Genomic DNA, 20,770 nt, shown 5'->3' on the forward strand with positions numbered 1-20,770 from the left:
GGGTCGTCTAAAGTTTTTTCTTCACAAATGGAAAGAGATTACCTCAGATCCTTGGGTTCTCAACACCGTCAAAGGCTACTTAATAGAGTTTTACGACACACCCTTCCAAACTTCTCCCCTTCCCCCTCTCAACTTCTCAGAAGAGATGTCAAATCTAATCTCTTCTGAGATTCAAGATCTCCTTTGAAAACGAGCTATTCAACTAGCTTTTCCTCTTCCATCCAGCTTCATAAGCCCCTGTTTTTAGTAATCAGGAAAAACTAAAAAATCAGACCAGTCATCAATCTCAGGCAATTCAATCAATTCGTCTTTTATCGACATTTCAAGATGGAAACAATACTTCATCTCAGGGACTCGCTTCTTCTGAACGACTGGATGGTCCGTCTGGAGCTTCAGGATGCCTACTTAACAGTGCCCATTCACTACTCTCACAGAAAGTTTCTGCAGTTTCAATGGCAACATCAAACCTATCAATTCACCTGCCTGCCCTTCGGGCTCTCGTCGGCCCCTTGGTGTTTCACCATGTTAATGAAACCTATTGTAGCTCTTCTCCGATCTCAAGGTTTCAGAATGATAATCTATCTAGACGATATCCTCCTCATGCATCAAGACATCGCTATTCTTCGGTCTCAACTGTCCTACACTATATCTCTCCTTTCAGATCTAGGTTTCATAATCAACAACGAGAAATCAATATTTATCCCGTCACAGACCATGAAGTTCCTAGGTTTTCTAGTCAACTCCTCTCAAGGCCTCCTACAACTCACAAATTCAAAAATAAAATGCATCAAATCAGAGATAATCCTATCTTTACAGCAGACTTTTCTCTCCCTAAGGTGTCTTGCGAGGATTGTAGGTCTTCTTTCTTCTTCGACTCAAGCTATCTTTCCAGGTCCTCTCCACTATTGGGCTCTTCAGAGATTAAAGATTTGACATCTGCGCAAGGGTCTTGCCTATTCAGATTCCATCCCTCTCGATCTCGAATCCCGTACAGAACTTCAATGGTGGCTAGACCATCTAGAAACCTGGAACGGCAGGACCATCTTTGCATCAGCCCCAGATCTTGTCTTAGAATCCGATGCAAGCCTAACAGGCTGGGGCACAAGGTGTGGTCAAATATCGACTGAAGGCACATGGTCTCCTCAGAAGTCTTCATTGCACATCAGCAGTTTAGAGATGCTTGCAGGCTCCTTTGGGATCAGAAGCTTCACCAAAAACAGGGTCCACTGTTCAGTACTGCTACGTATGGACAACCTCACGGCAGTCAAATACATCAATCATCTTGCCGGTACCAAATCCAAACCTCTAGCCGAACTAGCCAAAATTTTCTGGGAATTCTGCTGCCCCCGGAAAATTTCAGTTCAAGAAGAATACTTGCCAGGTTCGCTCAATTCAGTGGCAGATTGGTATTCGCGTCATCTCTCCGACTCCAGCGAATGGAAACTTCACTCTTCAGTCTTCAACTCAATACATCGCAAATGGGGTCCTTTCCATATAGACCTCTTCGCATCCTGTCTAAACACTCAGCTTCCTAATTTCTTCAGCTGGAGACCAGATCCTCAAGCTCTAGCGACCGATGCATTTCTTCAACAGTGGTCCCACTCAATAAATTATGCCTTCCCTCCTTTCATCATGATAAACAGAGTACTCGCTCATCTTCGTCGTCAAAAAGCCACCGTAGTTCTAATAGTTCCGTTCTGGCAATCTCAAGTGTGGTATCCCCCCTTCTCAAATTATCAATCGACTTCCCTGTACTTCTGCCCTCCTTTCCATCACTCCTTCTCAATCCACAAGGTCTCCCTCATGATCTCATACTCAACAAATCCCTTCTTCTATCTGCCTGGAAAGTTTCAGGTCTTCCTCATCTTATCCAGGAATTTTTCTCACCAATATTAGTTATCCCACAGAGAGGTACTTCCACATCAGGGAGTACAGCTGTGCCAGCTGATGGTTCCCTTGGTACAGGTGCCACCCCAGGAGAGGTTTCTCCTACCACAGGAATGGTGTCCGGAATGGTAGGGTGGGTAGGGGATACTGTGATGCCCTTTTTACCTGTTGTTGGAGAAGGATCCTGAGTTTTCAGGCCTGTTCCTCTCCTTTGCTTTTTCATTTCAGTAGAAATGAGAGGAAGCAATTCCTCAGGGATACCCAGCATGGCTGCATGGGTATAAAACTCTACCTCAGCCCAACCTGAGGTCTCTAGGTCATTACCTAAGAGACAGTCTACAGGTAAGCTAGGTGACACAACCATCTGCTTAGGGCCAGTAACTCCACCCCAACTAAGCTGAACTATAGCTAAGGGAAGAAACTTAGTCGAGTTATGGACATCAATAATCTTGTACTGTTGTCCAATGATGTGTTGTTCAGGAGGCACTAGGTTTTCAGTCACCAAAGTGATACTGGCACCTGTGTCCATGTAGGCCTGGGTCTCCACACCATTTATTGAAACTGTCTGCCTGTACTTATTCATTGTAAGGGGACAAGCAGTCAGTGTGGCAAGGCCAATGCCACTAGGTGTGACAGAAACTGTCTTGGGACTGACTACCCCAGTTTCTATGATGGACCCATAAGTGAACCCGACTACACCCTTACTTTGACTGTTGCCAGCAGTCCCACCACTATTACCACTACTGCTAGGGGCACTAGAGTTTGATGTATTAGTGGTGGTTGGCTCAGGGGGTTTACCTGGACAGGACTTATCCCCTTGCCAATGGTCTTTATTATTACACACATAGCACCAAGGCTTTTTAATGTGTGTATGTTATGAAGAAGAGGAAGAATTTGATTTATCCCCACCCCCTGAAGAGTGTTTAGGATTTGAAGAAGGATCTTTGGTTTTCCCCTTTTCCCCATGCTTATCCTGAGATTTCTCACCATCTTTCTTCTTGCCATCCTTGTCACCCCCTGTGAGAAAGTAGCCTCTTTCTAGCCTTGTTACCCCCACACTTTTGGCCTGTTTGTGAGTGTATGTCAGGGTGTTTTCACTGTCTCACTGGTATCCTGCTAGCCAGGGCCCAGTGCTCATAGTGAAAACCCTATGTTTTCAGTATGTTTGTTATGTGTCACTGGGACCCTGCTAGTCAGGACCCCAGTGCTCATAAGTTTGTGACCTATAGGTATGTGTTCCCTGTGTGATGCCTAACTGTCTCACTGAGGCTCTGCTAACCAGAACCTCAGTGGTTATGCTCTCTCTTTACAAATTGTCACTAACAGGCTAGTGACCAATTTGTACCAATTTACATTGGCATACTGGAACACCCTTATAATTCCCTAGTATATGGTACTGAGGTACCCAGGGTATTGGGGTTCCAGGAGATCCCTATGGGCTGCAGCATTTCTTTTGCCACCCATAGGGAGCTCTGACAATTCTTACACAGGCCTGCCACTGCAGCCTGAGTGAAATAACGTCCACGTTATTTCACAGCCATTTTACACTGCACTTAAGTAACTTATAAGTCACCTATATGTCTAACCTTTACCTGGTAAAGGTTGGGTGCTAAGTTACTTAGTGTGTGGGCACCCACATTGTTCAGGGCCAATTTCCCGGACTTTGTGAGTGCGGGGACACCATTACACGCGTGCACTACATATAGGTCACTACCTATGTGTAGCTTCACAATGGTAACTCCGAATATGGCCATGTAACATGTCTAAGATCACGGAATTGCCCCCTCTGTGCCATCCTGGCATTGTTGGCACAATCCCATTATCCCACGGGTCTGTAGCACAGACCTGGGTACTGCCAAACTGCCTTTTCAGGGGTTTCACTGCAGCTGCTGCTCCTGCCAACCCCTCAGACAGGTTTCTGCCCTCCTGGGGTTCAGCCAGGCTTGGCCCAGGAAGGCAGAACAAAGGACTTCCTCAGAGAGATGGTGTTACACCCTCTCCCTTTGGAAAAAGGTGTTCAGGCAGGGGAGGAGTAGCCTCCCCCAGCCTCTGGAAATGCTTTCATGGGCACAGATGGTGCCCATTTCTGCATAAGCCAGTCTACACCGGTTCAGGGACCCCTCAGCCCTGCTCTGGCGCGAAACTGGACAAAGGAAAGGGGAGTGACCACTCCCCTGACCTGCACCTCCCCTGGGAGGTGCCCAGAGCTCCTCCAGTGTGCTCCAGACCTCTGCCATCTTGGAAACAGAGGTTCTGCTGGCACACTGGACTGCTCTGAGTGGCCAGTGCCAGCAGGTGACGTCAGAGACTCCTTCTGATAGGCTCCTTCAGGTGTTGCTAGCCTATCCTCTCTCCTAAGTAGCCAAACCCTCTTTTCTGGCTATTTAGGGTCTCTGTCTTTGGGGATTCCTTAGATAACGAATGCAAGAGCTCATCCGAGTTCCTCTGCATCTCTCTCTTCACCTTCTGCCAAGGAATCGACTGCTGACCGCGCTGGAAGCCTGCAAAACTGCAACAAAGTAGCGAAGACGACTATTGCAACTCTGTAATGCTGATCCTGCCGCCTTCTCGACTGCTTTCCTGGTGGTGCATGCTGTGGGGGTAGTCTGCCTCCTCTCTGCACTAGAAGCTCCGAAGAAATCTCCTGTGGGTCGACGGAATCGTCCCACTGCAACCACAGGCACCAAAGAACTGCATCACCGGTACCCTGGGTCTCCTCTCAGCACGACAAGCGAGGTCCCTTGAATCCAGCAACTCTGTCCAAGTGACTCCCACAGTCCAGTGACTCTTCAGTCCAAGTTTGGTGGAGGTAAGTCCTTGCCTCCCTACGCCAGACTGCATTGCTGGGAACCGCAACTTTTGCAGCTACTCCGGCCTCTGTGCACTTCCGGAGGAAATCCTTTGTGCACAGCCAAGCCTGGGTCCACGGCACTCTAACCTGCATTGCACGACCTTCTAAGTTGTCCTCCGGCGACGTGGGACTCCTTTGTGCGACTTCGGGTGAGCACCGTTTCACTCCACTTCGTAGTGCCTGTTCCAGCACTTCTGCGGGTGCTGCCTGCTTCTGAGAGGGTTCCTTGTCTTGCTCGACGCCCTTTCTGTCCCCAGACGCAATTGGCGACATCCTGGTCCCTCCTGGGCCACAGCAGCATCCAAAAACCCTAACCGCACGACTTGCAGCTAGCAAGGCTTGTTTGTGGTCTTTCTTCAGGAAAACACTTCTGCACGACTCTCCACGGCGTGGGGCATCCATCCTCCAAAGGGGAAGTCTCTAGCCCTTGTCGTTTCCGCAGAATCTTCAGCTTCTACAGTCCAGTAGCAGCTTCTTTGCACCCACAGCTGGCATTTCCTGGGCATCTGCCCATCTCCGACTTGCTTGTGACTTTTGGACTTGGTCCCCTTGTTCCACAGGTACCCTCGTTTGGAAATCCATTGTTCTTGCATTGCTGATTTGTGTCTTTCCTGCAGAATTCCCCTATCACGACTTCTGTGCTCTTTGGGGAACTTTAGTGCACTTTGCACTCACTTTTCAGGGTTTTGGGGTGGGCTATTTTTCTAACCCTAACTGTTTTCTTACAGTCCCAGCGACCCTCTACAAGGTCACATAGGTTTGGGGTCCATTCGTGGTTCGCATTCCACTTTTGGAGTATATGGTTTGTGTTGCCCCTATCCCTATGTGTCCCCATTGCATCCTATTGTAACTATACATTGGTTGCACTGTTTTCTAATACTATACTGCATATTTTTGGTATTGTATAGATATATCTTGTGTATATTTGCTATCCTCATACTGAGGGTACTCACTGAGATACTTTTGGCATATTGTCATAAAAATAAAGTACCTTTATTTTTAGTATATCTGTGTATTGTGTTTTCTTATGATATTGTGCATATGACACTAGTGGTACTGTAGGAGCTTCACTCGTCTCCTAGTTCAGCCTAAGCTGCTCTGCTAAGCTACCATTATCTATCAGCCTATGCTGCTAGACACCCTATACACTAATAAGGGATAACTGGGCCTGGTGCAAGGTGTAAGTACCTCTTGGTACTCACTACAAGCCAGTCCATCCTCCTACACCCCATGTATGAACTTTTATGTTCACTCTTGTTCTGACCCATTTGTCTGCCTTCTTTCCCAATTCTTGGGGAGAGGTCAGATCTGAGTCCACTAGATATTGGTGTAACAAGTCAGACACACAGTTATTCAGAATATGCTCTCTCAGAATAAGATTATACAGGCTTTCATAGTCAGATACTTTACTGCCATGTAACCACCCCTCCAAGGCCTTCACTGAACAGTCTACAAAGTCTGTCCAGTCTTGTGAGGACTCTTTTCTGGTGTCTCTGAACTTAATCCTATATTGTTCAGTGGTTAATCCAAATCCATCCAAGAGTGCATCCTTCAAAACTGTAAAATTGTTAGCTTCACTTTCTCTAACAGTAAGGAGCCTATCCCTACCCTTTCCAGTGAAAGATAGCCACAAAATAGCAGCCCACTGCCTTTGAGGGACCCCCTGTACCATACAGGCCCTCTCAAGTGCAGCAAACCACTTGTTGATGTCATCCCCTCCTTGTAAGGGGGGACTATCTTGTGCAGATTCCTGGAATCATGCTCTCTAACAGGATTACTATCAAGAATACTGCTGCTGCCACCATGGGGTCCAAACACCAATCTCTGTCTTTCCTTCTCCAGGTCTAGGGATTCCCTATCTAAGGCCAGCTGTTGCTGTTTAAGCTTCAGTCTGGTCTCTTCAACCCTCAACTTTTTGAGTTCCTTTTCTAACAAGTTATCCTCAGGGTGGGTGGGTTGGGAATGCTTGGACACAGAAGACAAATTGGAAACAACAGAGGGGGATCTGTCCCTAACTGACTGGACCCTAGCAACTTGGCCTCTAGGAATAAAGACTTCCCTACTGTGACGGGAACCTCCATTACTACCAGCATTACCGGGTTTCCTGCTAAGGGGCAGATCTGGTTCAGAACCCTCCCCACCTCCCTCAAGGAGATCCCCTGAGTCAGAATGGGAACCTTCTATTAACCTCTCATTTGGTGTGCCTGCTTGGGACTCATCATTCACAATAAGCATGTTAAATAGAAACTCTTTTGTAGGGTTCTTTCCTATCACTAAACCTCTATCTAAGCAGAGACTCCTTAGGCTCTTGTAATTCAAATTGTCATAAGTTGTATTCACCATTTTAAGAGTAGAGTCTACTACAGACATGATAGCAAAAGGTTTAGAGACAGTGAGAAGGAAGAAAAAGTTTCAGAACTTTTTAAAGAACAGAGAAAAAAACTTTTTCTAACTTTTAGAAAACTTTTAGAAGTTTAGAGAAACTTTTCAGAACTTTGTAAAAAGTTTAAGAGGAGAAAAGCAAAACTTTTTGGTTAGGTGTACATACACTGAACTGTTTTGTATATTATTCTCTTATGAAAAGTACACAATGACAAGGTGGTAAGTAGTTACAAGTACTTATCCCACCGCTGCACAACCAATGTAGGAGGCTGGCCTGGCTTGTAGTGGGTACCAGAGGTACTTACACCTTGTGCCAGGTCCAGTTATCCCTTATTAGTGTAGAAGAGGTGTTTCTAGCAGCTTAGGCTGATAGAAGGTATCTATGGCAAAGCAGCTTAGGCTGAACTAGGAGACATGTAAAGCTCCTACTATACCACTGGTGTCATATGCACAATATCATAAGAAAACACAATACACAGAATTACTAAAAATAAAGGTACTTTATTTTTATGACAATATGCCAAAATTATATCAGTGAGTACCCTCAGTATGAGGATAAGATATATACACAAGATATATGTACACAAACCAAAATTAGGTAAGTAATAGCAAGAAAAGTAATGCAAACAGTGTAGAATTACAGTAGATTGCAATAGGAGCACATAGGTATAGGGGCAACACAAACCATATACTCCAAAAGTGGAATGCGAACCACGAATGGACCCCAAACCTATGTGAGCTTGTAGAGGGTCGCTGGGACTGTAAGAAATCAGTGAGGGTTAGAAAAATAGCTCACCCCAAGACCCAGGAAGGTAGGTGTAAAGTGCACCTACTACCCCCAGAGAGCACAGAAGTCGTGATAGGGGGATTCTGCAGGAAGAACAAACACCAGCAATGCAACAACAGAGGATTTCCAGACCTGAGTACCTTTAAGACAAGGGGACCAAGTCCAATAGTCGCGACAGTGTCGAGAGCGGGCAGGAGCCCAGGAAAGGCCATCTGAGGGTGCAAGGAAGCTGCCACCTGTTGGAAGAAGTTTGGAGTTCTGCAAGAAAGAAGAGGACTAGGAACTTCTCCTTTGGAGGATGGATGTCCCCACGTCGCGATGAAGCTGGCAGCTGTGTATCCACGCAGAAAGACCGCAAACTAGCCTTGCTAGCTGCAAGGGACGCGGTAGAGGTTGTTGGGTGCTGCTGTGGCCCAGGAGGGACCAGTATGTCGCCACTTGGAGGAGGAGACAGAGGGGGCGCCAAGCAACTCAGGGAGCCCTCACAGAAGCAGGCAGCACCCGTAGAAGTGCCTGAACAGGCACTTGGAAGTGAAGTGAACCGGAGTCCAACCGAAGTCACAAAAGGGAGTCCCACGACGCCGGAGCTCAGAAGGTTGTGCACTGCAGGAAGGAGTGTCGAGGACCCAGGCTTGGCGGTGCATGAAGGAAATCCTGGAAGAGTGCACAGGAGCCGGAGCAGCTGCAAATCATGCGGTACCCAGCAATGCAGTCTAGCGTGGGGAGGCAAGGACTTACCTCCACCAAACTTGGACTGAAGAGTCACTGGACTGTGGGATTCACTTGGACAGAGTTGCTGAGTTCCAGGGACCACGCTCGTCGGGATGAGAGAGGACCCAGAGGACCAGTGATGCAGTCTTTTGGTGCCTGGGTTAGCAGGGGGAAGATTCCGTCGACCCACTGGAGATTTCTTCAGAGCTCCTGGTGCAGGGAGGAGGCAGGCTACCCCTATAGCATGCACCGCCTGGAAACAATCGAGAAAGCCGGCAGGATGAGGCAATACAAGGTTGCTAGTAGTCGTCTTGCTACTTTGTTGCGGTTTTGCAGGCGTCCTGAGCAGTCAGCAGTCGATCCTTTGGCAAAAGGTGAAGAGGGAGATGCAGAGGAACTCTGATGAGCTCTTGCATTCGTTATCTAAAGAATTCCCCAAAGCAGAGACCCTAAATAGCCAGGTTTGGCTACCTAGGAAGGAGGATTGGCTACCGAGAGAGGTAAGAGCCTATCAGAAGGAGCCTCTGACGTCACCTGCTGGCACTGACCACTCAGAGCAGTCCAGTGTGCCCCCAACACCTCTGTTTCCAAGATGGCAGAGGTCTGGGAAACACTGGAGGAACTCTGGGCACATCCCCTGAGAGGTGCAGGTCAGGGGAGTGGTCACTCCCCCTTTCCATTGTCCAGTTTCGCGCCAGAGCAGGGCTGGGGGATCCATGAACCGGTGTAGACTGGCTTATGCAGAGATGGGCACCATCTGTGCCCATCAAAGCATTTCCAGAGGCTGGGAGAGGCTACTCCTCCCCAGCCCTCACACCTATTTCCAAAGGGAGAGGGTGTTACACCCTCTCTCAGAGGAAGTCCTCTGTTCTGCCTTCCTGGGACAGGGCTGCCTGGACCCCAGGAGGGCAGAGACCTGTCTGAGGGGTTGGCAGCAGCAGCAGCTGCAGTGCAAAACCTGAAAAGGCAGTTTGGCAGTACCCGGGTTCTGTGCTAGAGACCCGGGGGATCATGGAATTGTCCCCCCAATACCAGAATGGTATAGGGGTGACAATTCCATGATCTTAGACATGTTACATGGCCATGTTCGGAGTTACCATTGTGACGCTATACATAGGGAGTGACCTATGTATAGTGCACGCGTGTAATGGTGTACCCACACTCACAAAGTCCGGGGAATTTGCCCTGAACGATGTGGGGGCACCTTGGCTAGTGCCAGGGTGCCCACACACTAAGTAACTTTGCACCCAACCTTCACCAGGTGAAGGTTAGACATATAGGTGACTTATAAGTTACTTAAGTGCAGTGGTAAATGGCTGTGAAATAACGTGTACGTTATTTCACGCAGGCTGCACTGGCAGGCCTGTGTAAGAATTGTCTGAGCTCCCTATGGGTGGCAAAAGAAATGCTGCAGCCCATAGGGATCTCCTGAAACCCCAATACCCTGGGTACCTCAGTACCATATACTAGGGAAGTATATGGGTGTACCAGTATGCCAATGTGAATTGGTAAATTTAGTCACTAGCCTGTTAGTGACAAATTTTAAAGTAAAGAGAGAGCATAACAACTGAGGTTCTGGTTAGCAGAGCCTCAGTGAGACAGTTAGGCATCACACAGGGAACACATATAGGCCACACTTATGAGCACTGGGGTCCTGGCTAGCAGGGTCCCAGTGACACATAACAAACATACTGACAACATAGAGTTTTCACTATGAGCACTGGGCCCTGGCTAGCAGGATCCCAGTGAGACAAGTAAAAACACCCTGACATATACTCACAAACAGGCCAAAAGTGGGGGTAACAAGGCTAGAAAGAGGCTACTTTCTCACAGCTTCAACCTACATCAACAATTCCTGGGCTCCAGGCACATCCAAGGCTTACAAATCAGCCTGGTCCATCTGATCTAGCTGGTGTCTGGGAAAAGCGTGTGATCCCTTTTCAGCAGATCTTAGTCTGATAGCAAATTTCCTTGCCTCTCAGGCTAGTGCAGGCAAATCTTACAGGACCATCAACTTATATAGGTCAGCCATCTTCCTCCACCATCCTTTTATTAATGGGAAACCCGTAGGGGAACATCCTATCATCTGTCGCCCTTGAAAGGAGTAAAATTCTCCAGCCCTCCCCTTCCCAAATATACCGCTCTATGGGATGTCAATCTCGTTTTTCAGATGTTTTTATCCTGGCAGGATAATAACTTATTGTCTTTGAAAATGCTTTCCGCTAAACTAACAATGTTACTTTGTTTAGTATCTATCAAACGTCTGTCCGATGTCAAAGCCTTGGATATCTCGGCTCGTCACCCTACTCCTACAGGTGTACTGTTCAATGTGTCTCGTCGTACTAAAACCAATATTACTTCTGTTTTCTATCCGTTCTTTCCTAATTATCCAAAATTATGTGTGGGAAACTGTTTAAAGGTTTATGAACAAAAGACTGCCGATCTTAGAACATCTTCAGCTTCCCAACTTTTAATTTCCTTCAGGAAACCGTATAAACCGGTCTCTTCTCCTACTCTGGCTTGTTGGGTTAAATGGGTAATGTCACTAGCTGGCATCGACACCTCAAAATTTGGAGCCCATTCTGCTAAAGGAGCTTTGGCGTCAAAAGCTTTTTGGGCTGGATCCCGTTTGGAAGATATCCTAAGATCGGCAGATTTCTCAAATGATTTTAATTTTCGTACATTTTATTGTAAACCTGTTAATACGGCAACTTCTTTAGTAATTAACATGCTTTAAACAAGCATAATAGGAGCCTCTGGTCTTGTTATAAAATGTAGATTTTCCAAGTAACTTATGATGGAAAGTCTTAATTTTATTAAAGACACGGAGGCGAGTATTATCCCACCGCTTACTGTGCTAATGTTGTTCTATTTTTCCCACCCTCTTAGTTGCTATCAACGCTCCAGCGTCTACTTCAGGCTAAAGCATCGGATGCCGCTTCTGCTCAAAGTCTTCCTTCATTCCAATCAGCACTGAAATCGGATACCTCTTTTAACCATCCCATAAAGTGCTACTCCTCGCCTACTCTGAACAGAATTGAAGACTTACTTGCGTTTATTCTAGCCATATGTATAATTTGCAGTCAGTATTGGTATATCTTATTGTGTATAGGGTTGTGATTGGTTGGATTACTGTCTGTTCTCCCATTGGTTGCTTGTTCCGCAAACCTTTTGGGATTGGTGTTTTTTCTTAGCTGCAGCTGCTGTTAAAAATAAAGCAGAAAAAGAAAGCATAATACTAGCCTCCATGTCTTTAATATAATTAAGACTTTCCATCATAAGTTACTTGGAAAATCTACATTAAATGAAATTAACCTAAAATATACTTCCATGAAAGTCTAAAGCTTCTCCGTTCTTGCAGTACTTGTGACAAATAAGCAACTTTCATCAAGTATATTCCACACTAAAGTACTCATGAGGGACCAACATGCCATTTGGCATTGCTTTCCCTTTTAAGAATGATAAAATAGATAACTTGTTTTTCACATTGTGCCACACACACACTGTGGCTACTATGTAGAAAATAATACATAAGCCTATTCAATGTAACAAAGAGCACACACTTTCTAACGGCCATTTTTCATTTGTTTACATTTGTTTACAATGATAGAAGAAAGATGGGTTGGAGGCAAACATAAGTCAAATGTATTCAACTCATATAGCATTATGTAAAAACACTGAACATTTTCATAAAAATGTGCTTACAATACCACAGGTTTTCCATATCAGGAGAGGATTTGGAACAGATCATTTTCTAACAGGTTGGTCTGAACATAGGAAAATGGTTGCCATAGAGAAGGTTCATTGGGATTCTTTGCTCCCTCACTGACAGGAATGGTGCTAGCTACAGTTCTTGGTTTCTGGGCCACTTTACGCACCTTGACTCCTCATTCTAAAGATGAAACTCATAGGTTAATTCGCATGACTGCCAGATGGTTATGTCTGTTCAGACAGACAATGAGAAAGGTTTTGAGATGTACCAGATGGAAACGGCTGATGGCCCTAGGTGCATGGCTTAAAAGCAGAGTGTAGTGTCATAAGCTACCTGAACTGGACGAAGATGAGACTATGTTGTGAAAAAAATGTAAAGAACTCTGACGATCTTCCACAGATGTATGGAAAAATGTGATCTGGCAAGGAAACTTTGGAGGAAGAAATGTGTTTGCAACAATGTGTCCCTACAAGTAGGGTATAGATTATGTCAGTATTGTACACAGCTATAAAAACAGCTTCCCGTCCCACTTAAATGGAATTGGTTTGTTTGGACAAAATATACTTGAAAAATATCAGGAGACAGAAATTTAGGAATTGAAATATCGTGAGGAACAAATATCGTCATGCACAAATATAATTGACAAAATATTGTTTTTTTAGGTAAGTAATATAGTTGTAAATAATTTTGATGTTTTTAATATTCTGTTCACAAATATAGTGGTTAAAATGATTTTTATTATTTTAATGTGTTTTAGTTGATATATTATTTTATGTTAGTATTGTTCATATACATTCTATGATTTGGTTTGAAAATATAGCTTATAATTTTAAGTGATTTATAATTTTGTATTAACTTTTAATAGTAATTTATAGTGTCTTAGTTGGTTGGTAGGAGGATAGGGTGGGAAGTTAATTAGGTAACAAATAATTAAGAGTAATTCAATACTTTTTATTTCATTATATGGTTGCCATTTATTATGTAATTTAATAAATACTGATTCATTGTCATTATATGTTATTTGTGGGCTATCAGGTTTGTAGGACTTTAGGGTGAGAAGTGAATTAAGTAATATTTGAATAACAATGAATTATTAATTGTTACATAATTATTTAATTGAATTTTTAATTATGTAATTTATGGAATACTTATTTATTTTACTTATATTTTAGTTGCAGACTGCTAGGTTTGTTGGGGAGTGGGGCGGAAAGTTAATTAAGTACTAATTAATTTACATTGTATTGTTAATTGTAAAATAAGTATTTAATTGATTTTCAATTATGTAAAATATGGAAAACTGATTTATTTTACTTATAGTTTAGTTGTGAGATGCTAAGTTTGTAGGGGTATAGGATGGGAAGTTAAGTAATAATGTTTTAATTATTAATTAGTATTTTTAAATTAATTATTTAATTGAAGTTTAAAAATGTAAATTGTGTAATACATATTTAAATTAATTTTATTTTAGTTGTAGGTTGCTGGGGTTCTAAGGGTCAAGTGTGGGATGTCAACTGAGTAATCATTAATTAACAATTAATTTCTAATTAATTATTTATTTTATTTTAAATATGTATGTTATGGAATGTTTTTTTTTAGTTATATTTTAGGTGTGAGCTGCTAGGTTTGTAAGGTTACAAGGTGGGAAGCTACTTATTTTATAATAATAGTATAAAATATATAGATTGTTATGTAGAATATAAAAAATATACATATAAAGACATATACATATATATTATATAATATATAAAAACATATGTAATATAGTATATATGATGTTAATTACTATTCATTTTATTTTATTAAGAGGTTAATATGTTTTCAACATTTATGGAGTTACTCATATTTGTATTGTGCTTGAAGTGAATTAGTTTCCCTACTCTTGCTTGGACTGTAGTAGGAATAGTAAAATTAACCTCTTTGCAGTACAATATTTTCCCTACTGTTGTGCTGACTGGAGTGGGAATTTCACCCCTCTGAAATCCAACACTATCCGTACTGTAGCACAGACTAGAGAGAGAATACTTCCCCCCCTCCAATGTCCAACACTTCCCCTACTGTTGCGCTACTGACTGAACTGGGAATAGCAAATTTCACTCCTCCAAAATTCAACACTTTCCCCAATGTTGCACAGTGGGGAGTGGGAATTGTACATTCTACCCTTCCAAAGTCCGCACTTTCTCTACTGCTCAGCTGTTTGGAGTGGGAATAATACATTTTACCCATCTAAAATCCATTGCCCTGTTTGAAGTGAGAATAGTAATTTTCCCTTGTCCACAATCCACTACTGTTGTACAGGCTGCAGTGGGACTAATACATTTTACCCCTCAAAAGACCAACACTTTCCCTACACTAGCACTGATATCAGTGGGAATAGTACATTTTACTAATCAAAATGTTGAAGATTTTCCCACTATTGCCCTATTTAGAGTTACAATAGTAAATATAACCCCTCCCAAGTTAAAAAAATTGTTGTTTTGATTGGATTGGGAAAGTAAAAGTCACCCCTCTGAAGTCCAACACTTTCCCTGCTGTTTCACATATTGAAGTGGAGATAGTAAATTGTACCCGTCCAAAGTCCAACCCTTTCTCTACTGTTGTGTAGACTGGAGTGGGAATAGTAAATCTCACCCCTTTGAAGTCTAACACTTTCCCCACTGTTGCTTGGACTGGAGTGGGAAAAGTAAATTCCATTCCTCTGAAATCCAACACGTTCCTACTGTGAAGTAGGAACAGTAAGTCTAACTCCTCTGAAGTTCAACACTTTTCTTATTGTTGCATAAACAGCTGTGGGAATTATATAGTTAATAGTCTTAGACTCCAATAGTTTTCATAATATTTGTTAAATAGATTTTGTAGCATTAATTTGTTTTTTTATATTTTGTATTTTTATTTTTATTTTATTTTATGTTAATGTTTATAGTATTTTCTGTAAATGTGTTTCTTGGATTTTACAATTGTTAATATTTTATTTATTGTCTAAATTCTTTTTTTTTTTTAGAATCAAATGTTATTTTTATGGTGATATTGTTTATATATATGTTATATATATGTGTGTGTGTGTGTATACCGTAACATCATTAATAAAAAGATTTATATTATATTATGTTAATTGTATAAATATTTGTAGTACTACAAACATATATATATATATATTCAAAAATGTACAATATTAACTCATAACTCATTAATATGAAGTACAGTAAAATAATTATGGCATTGATTATACTATATATATTCATAGTAATAAATTTAAAATCTAAACAGTAATATAATGTTAAATACACATTTTTAGTAATTGTTTCTCTCTCTATATATTTATTAATGATCTTACACTGTAAATATATATATATATATATATATATATATATATACATACATAAATATATATATATACACAAACATATTTATATCTGTGTTCGTGTGTTTATATAAGTATATCTTTATATATAGTATTACATATTAGTGGAATAAATGTATTTACATTCTATTAAATTTATGAATTAACATATTTATCTTGTACTACTTTAACCTCTGTTTCTATTAAACAGTAGATATGTTTATCTATTTTTGGACTCTATTAATGTCAGTGATTTTTTCTGATATTTTTGTACTTACCATTATAAGTATAGTATCACAATATTGTGGTAACCAATATTTTTGACATAAAAGTTTTGCTAACCATATTGCTTACCAAGATATTCCGTCAGTGATTCTGGACTGGCACTCACAAAAATGTGAGGGAGCCAGCACTTGGAGAGCTGGAATTTCAACTTCAAGACAAGATTTCTCAATTCACAGAATGTTATTTCTAATGTAGATAGCTGCATGGGAAAGGTGAGATAAAGGGGAATGAACACCCTGTGCAAACTAACATGTGAGTTTTTACTAATGTTGTAAGATGTTTCTCATCAACATGCGCATAGACATATTTATATATAGATCTACAAAGGTGAGCCTAGTATTTTCTTTTATTGAATAAAGAGGCCTTCATATTTTAATGGGGATACTAAGACTAGACATTAATAGTAAAGCAAAATGTTGTTGCTTGGTTTATTTTACTATAATAACCAATGGCATGCATCCTGCCACTTTACATAAAGAATGTTATAAAACTACCTGGGTCGTTAGGACCATGGTGATGGTACAAAAAGTGGCATGAGCATTCTTTTTGAGATTTGTGTGCCGATGCCTATCTTCATAACATTTTTTCAACATATTCATCTCCATTTTTGCCTTTTTGTGTAATTCGGGTGCAAAAACACACCAGAAACCTCACAAAAAGGTAGCTTACACTGGAGTGCTTTTGTTCAGAGTTTTTACACCACACTCTACATGAGGTCCTGTATTTACATAAGAGAAAGGCAATGGGCATGTAAAGGGATGAGAGAGGCAAAAGACCTCTGTAATATAAATAGAAATGGCAAGTTTAATAAGAACTCAGTAACACAACTTTTCAAAGTTCTTCCAAATGCAACTACATTGACATAAGATAGATTTGAACTGGTGCATATATTTTCCATTGATGTCAATTTGAAAACTTCTTCTATCATTGACAGCATTTTAAGCTTGTTGCAGGTATCAAATACCTCAGATTTCCCTCCGTTTAGCAGAAACAATGCTCTATAAACAAAAACTTGAAGGATTGTTAATTTATCGACTATCAATGAAAACTCTAAAAGTTATGCATTAAGTGGACTTGATTCCATGACTAAGCCAAACCATTGCAGTCCAAACTAAAATATTGAAACAAAAATATCTCACACCAGTCTCATCTGACCTAGCACCTAACAATTATTTATCTTTCCAAACCCCTAAAATGATTGCATTCCAATTTCCTTATTACCTTTGCTTCCTTCACTCCTTGAAGAATTACCTCGTGTTCTGCATCTCTCAGGTCAAAAACCTGCAATTGTAAAACACAAAAACATTAAAATCAACTTGCTTTTAACTGGTCAATTGTGTGGAACTTCAAGACATATCATTATCAAAACCTACAATCCTTGCAAAAATTTGTAACTATAAAATATTTATGATTCGATATCTATGATTAGAGAAATTCAGAATACAAAAACCAAAATGTTGCCAATCAAAGTTTAAAAAAAGGCACTCCTATAATCGCATTGTCTGAAGGTTTTCTCAGTGATGGATAACGTGCTTATATTATTTATAACTATTACTCTGGATAGGATTATCATCCATTTCATTTTGGTCACAATGCCATTAGAGATAGAACCAATCATATATAAATAACTTTTTATCTTAACGCAAAAGGGAAAATAAAACGTAAATTTGTAAAGTCACATTTTCTTTGAACTGGAACATAACCAATTCTTCAGACTGCAGCCTTAGTGGGCCTCATCAGTGAGGGGCAGTTTATGTCTCAATTGCAAAGTGAGCGGCGTTCCCCAGGTCTGGGCCATATCAATCCCACCTAAGGCAGTTAATTACAGAAAATTACAAATATTGAATTATGTGCATTTCCTAATGCTCACATTTTAAATGAATTTAAAGAATAAGAGATAACACAAAAAAACAAATTTGTGTGACAACTAAATAAATGCATATACTTATGAACATATATATAGGAAGTTGGCTCTCTATTTGCTGCACTAAGAAAAGGACACCATGCAGAGTGTCCACTGGATCCCCGATTGGTTATCCAAAGGCAAACTTACATGGTCATTCTGAGTTTGGCGAGCGGCGGAGGCCGCCCACCAAACTCACCCCGCCACCTGACCACTAGTGTTTCCGCCCTCCGGCCCTGCGGTGAAGATGGCCTTGACATTGACAATATGGCAGTGCAGCAGAAGCACCTGTAGCGCATTTCACTGCCCGTAATTCGGGCAGTGAAATGCGCGACGGGCTGTGCATGGGGCCCCTCCACTGCCTATGCCAAGTGCGTGGCAGTGCAGGGGCCTCCCGGGGGCCCCTGGCACCCCATTCCGCCAGCTTTTCCATGGCGGTGTAAACTGCCATGTAAAGGCTGGCAGATGGGTACTCGCAAACCGGAGGGCAGCGCTGCTTGCAGGGCTGTCCTGGCGGATTACAACCACCTGGACCGTCGGGACCGCCAGGCTGCAGGCTGTCTGCAGACTGGTGGTGTCGGCGGTTGGACCGTGGCAGCTCCGCCACGTTCAGAATGGGGTGGTCGGACCACCACTACCGCTGGGATCTGACAGCCATCCCGAGTCTGGCGGTCTCAAGACCGCCAGACTCAGAATGACCACTTTAGATAGGACTAATGCTCCATTTTTGTGGTAGGGTCAGTGAGTAGTTAGGCTTATCAGAGGGAAGTGCTAAGCATTTGTTGTACTCACAGAGGCAATAAATGAGACACACGCTCAAAGAATAAATCTGAGACCAATTTAGATAAATAACACCTATTTTTATATATACTTTAAACCAAGAACTTTGTTACAAGGTAAGTACATTTTTAAGCATAAATACCTTTCACTTGCAAAAATAAAATGGACACAGTGCAGTTTTTTAGTTCTTCAATGTTAATCTACAGGAGGAAAACAGAGTCAGCAAGCAGGTAGTGTACACTGACTTACCAGACCCATTTCCAGGGTTAAGGTGAGTCATGGGCAAGGACCAAGGCAGCATCCACAATACACCTTCAGTGGCATGTGGGCGCCTGGGTTAAGGGTGCAAAACAGTGTTGGGTTCCGAATGTGTTCCAATGGAGATCGGTCCCTGTGAAAGAGGCTGCAGGCTAGGACTGGGTGTCCAGTGTGGGAGAGCCACCAAGTGGGCTCAGGTCTTGCAATGCTCATGGATGTGGGGACACCAGTGGTCTCTTCCTTGGTCGGGGGCACCTGGGTTCAGAGGGTTCTTGGACTGCCAAGTGCCTTTCACCAGTGGTGATCGTGATGGAGGGGAGCATACAGGATAGGCTGCAGGTGTGGACTGGAGGACCAGTCCAGGCCGGACCAACATGTGGGCTCAAGCCTCATGAGACTCAGGGATATGGTGACACCAGTCATCCTCTTCTTTTCAGTACGGGACGTTCGGGTGCAGAATTGCAGTGGACCATAAGGGTTACCGTCACCGGCGATGATCAAGGTTAAGGTGGGCCTGCACAAAGAGACTGCAGGTATCTGTGAGAAGGCCATAGTGGGGAAACCCAGGATGAACTTAGCTGCTGGAGGAGCTGAGGTTCCGGTTGGCACTGTTGGCTCACTTAAAAACAGGCTGGGAGGCTTGTGTGCAATGGTGTTATCTGGCAGTGTTTTTCACGGTCCGAAGTCCTCTTTAGTGGTTCTTGGGTGCCTGCAAGGATGCAGAAGAGCAGCTCCACTACTTAATGAGGGTTCCTTGCGCTGGGGTGAAGGCTGGCAGTCTTCCTGGGCTGTTGGAAGTTTCAGCAGCTGGAGGAAGGCATTGTTCTTGCAATTCTCATAGTCATCAGGCAGGCTGGCAGGGTAGGTGCCATTACGGATCTTCTGTTCTTGTCTTTTGGATCTCTGGAGAGTCCATGACGAATCTTCTTTTCTTGCCTTTTGCATCCCTGGAGTGTCCTTCTTCTTCAGGTCAGCAGGGATCTGACTTCTGGGGTGCCACATAAATGCTCAATTTTGGGGCATTACATGGAGTGTGCGTATGTATATATATATATACACACACACACAAATGTAACCCATTTTTACACGCATAGCTCTGAAAGTCAGACCCTGAAAGCGTTGTTCCAAAACATGTCTTTCAGTTGATAATGTATCAGGCAGATCTACTTTTTTTGTTCAGTTAGCACACGAGGTAGAGCACTCTCCGCCAAGACTTGAAAACACAGATATGTGCAAGGTATGTGTAATAACCTTGCTGCACTGCATGCAGCCTATCATTTTGTCACTTGAAGCAGCAAATTTGACTATATAGCCCCAATTTGACTTATGCTTCAATGGCTCCCCATATTTAAGACTTGTGTATTACACAAAAGGTTATTCACACAGCCTCTCTTTGTCTCCTGACCAACACACCAATCTTGTTGGGGGGCCAATGTTCTCTTCATGAAGCAGAAACTCTTCTCTAAGAACCTCTTACATTCAGGAAATAATGTTGGATGGCTCAATCTTTCTCAGGCAGTGTGACCGGAACCTGGAAATCCCTTCCGCCTGCCTTATGCATCTCCAATTTCTTGGAAATATTCAACCAAGATCTCAAGCTCTTGTTGTTCCACATATAATCTCACTCAGAACTTGTCCAAATGTTCACCGCTACTCATGGACACTCCTAACACGCGCTCCTTGGGTCTGTGTATTTTGTAGCTTACCAGTCTTTCTTCTCCGTTCTCATTTGTACTGCTTTCTCCTTTCAGCTGTACATCCCTGCTATTTGTGCCATTGATTCAGCCTCTTAGTCATTCTTCATATTCCTTGTATTATTGTTCTCTCTTTGCATTTGGCTCTTTTGATAACTTTTTTAAAAACAGTTTGCTGCAGTT

General features: G+C 42.5%; 1 protein-coding gene across 1 annotated transcript in view; it reads right to left on the bottom strand.

Moving 5' to 3' along the window:
* BAIAP3 (BAI1 associated protein 3) overlaps positions 1–20,770 on the bottom strand; it is a 976,697-nt gene that overhangs the window by 400,322 nt on the left and 555,605 nt on the right. The window contains exon 6 of the mRNA XM_069209880.1: positions 17,174–17,233. Within this exon, the coding sequence (XP_069065981.1) occupies positions 17,174–17,233 (60 nt within the window). The remainder of the gene's footprint in view (positions 1–17,173; positions 17,234–20,770) is intronic.

This window comes from Pleurodeles waltl, chromosome 10 (assembly GCF_031143425.1).
Source record: "Pleurodeles waltl isolate 20211129_DDA chromosome 10, aPleWal1.hap1.20221129, whole genome shotgun sequence".
NCBI lineage: Eukaryota > Metazoa > Chordata > Amphibia > Caudata > Salamandridae > Pleurodeles > Pleurodeles waltl.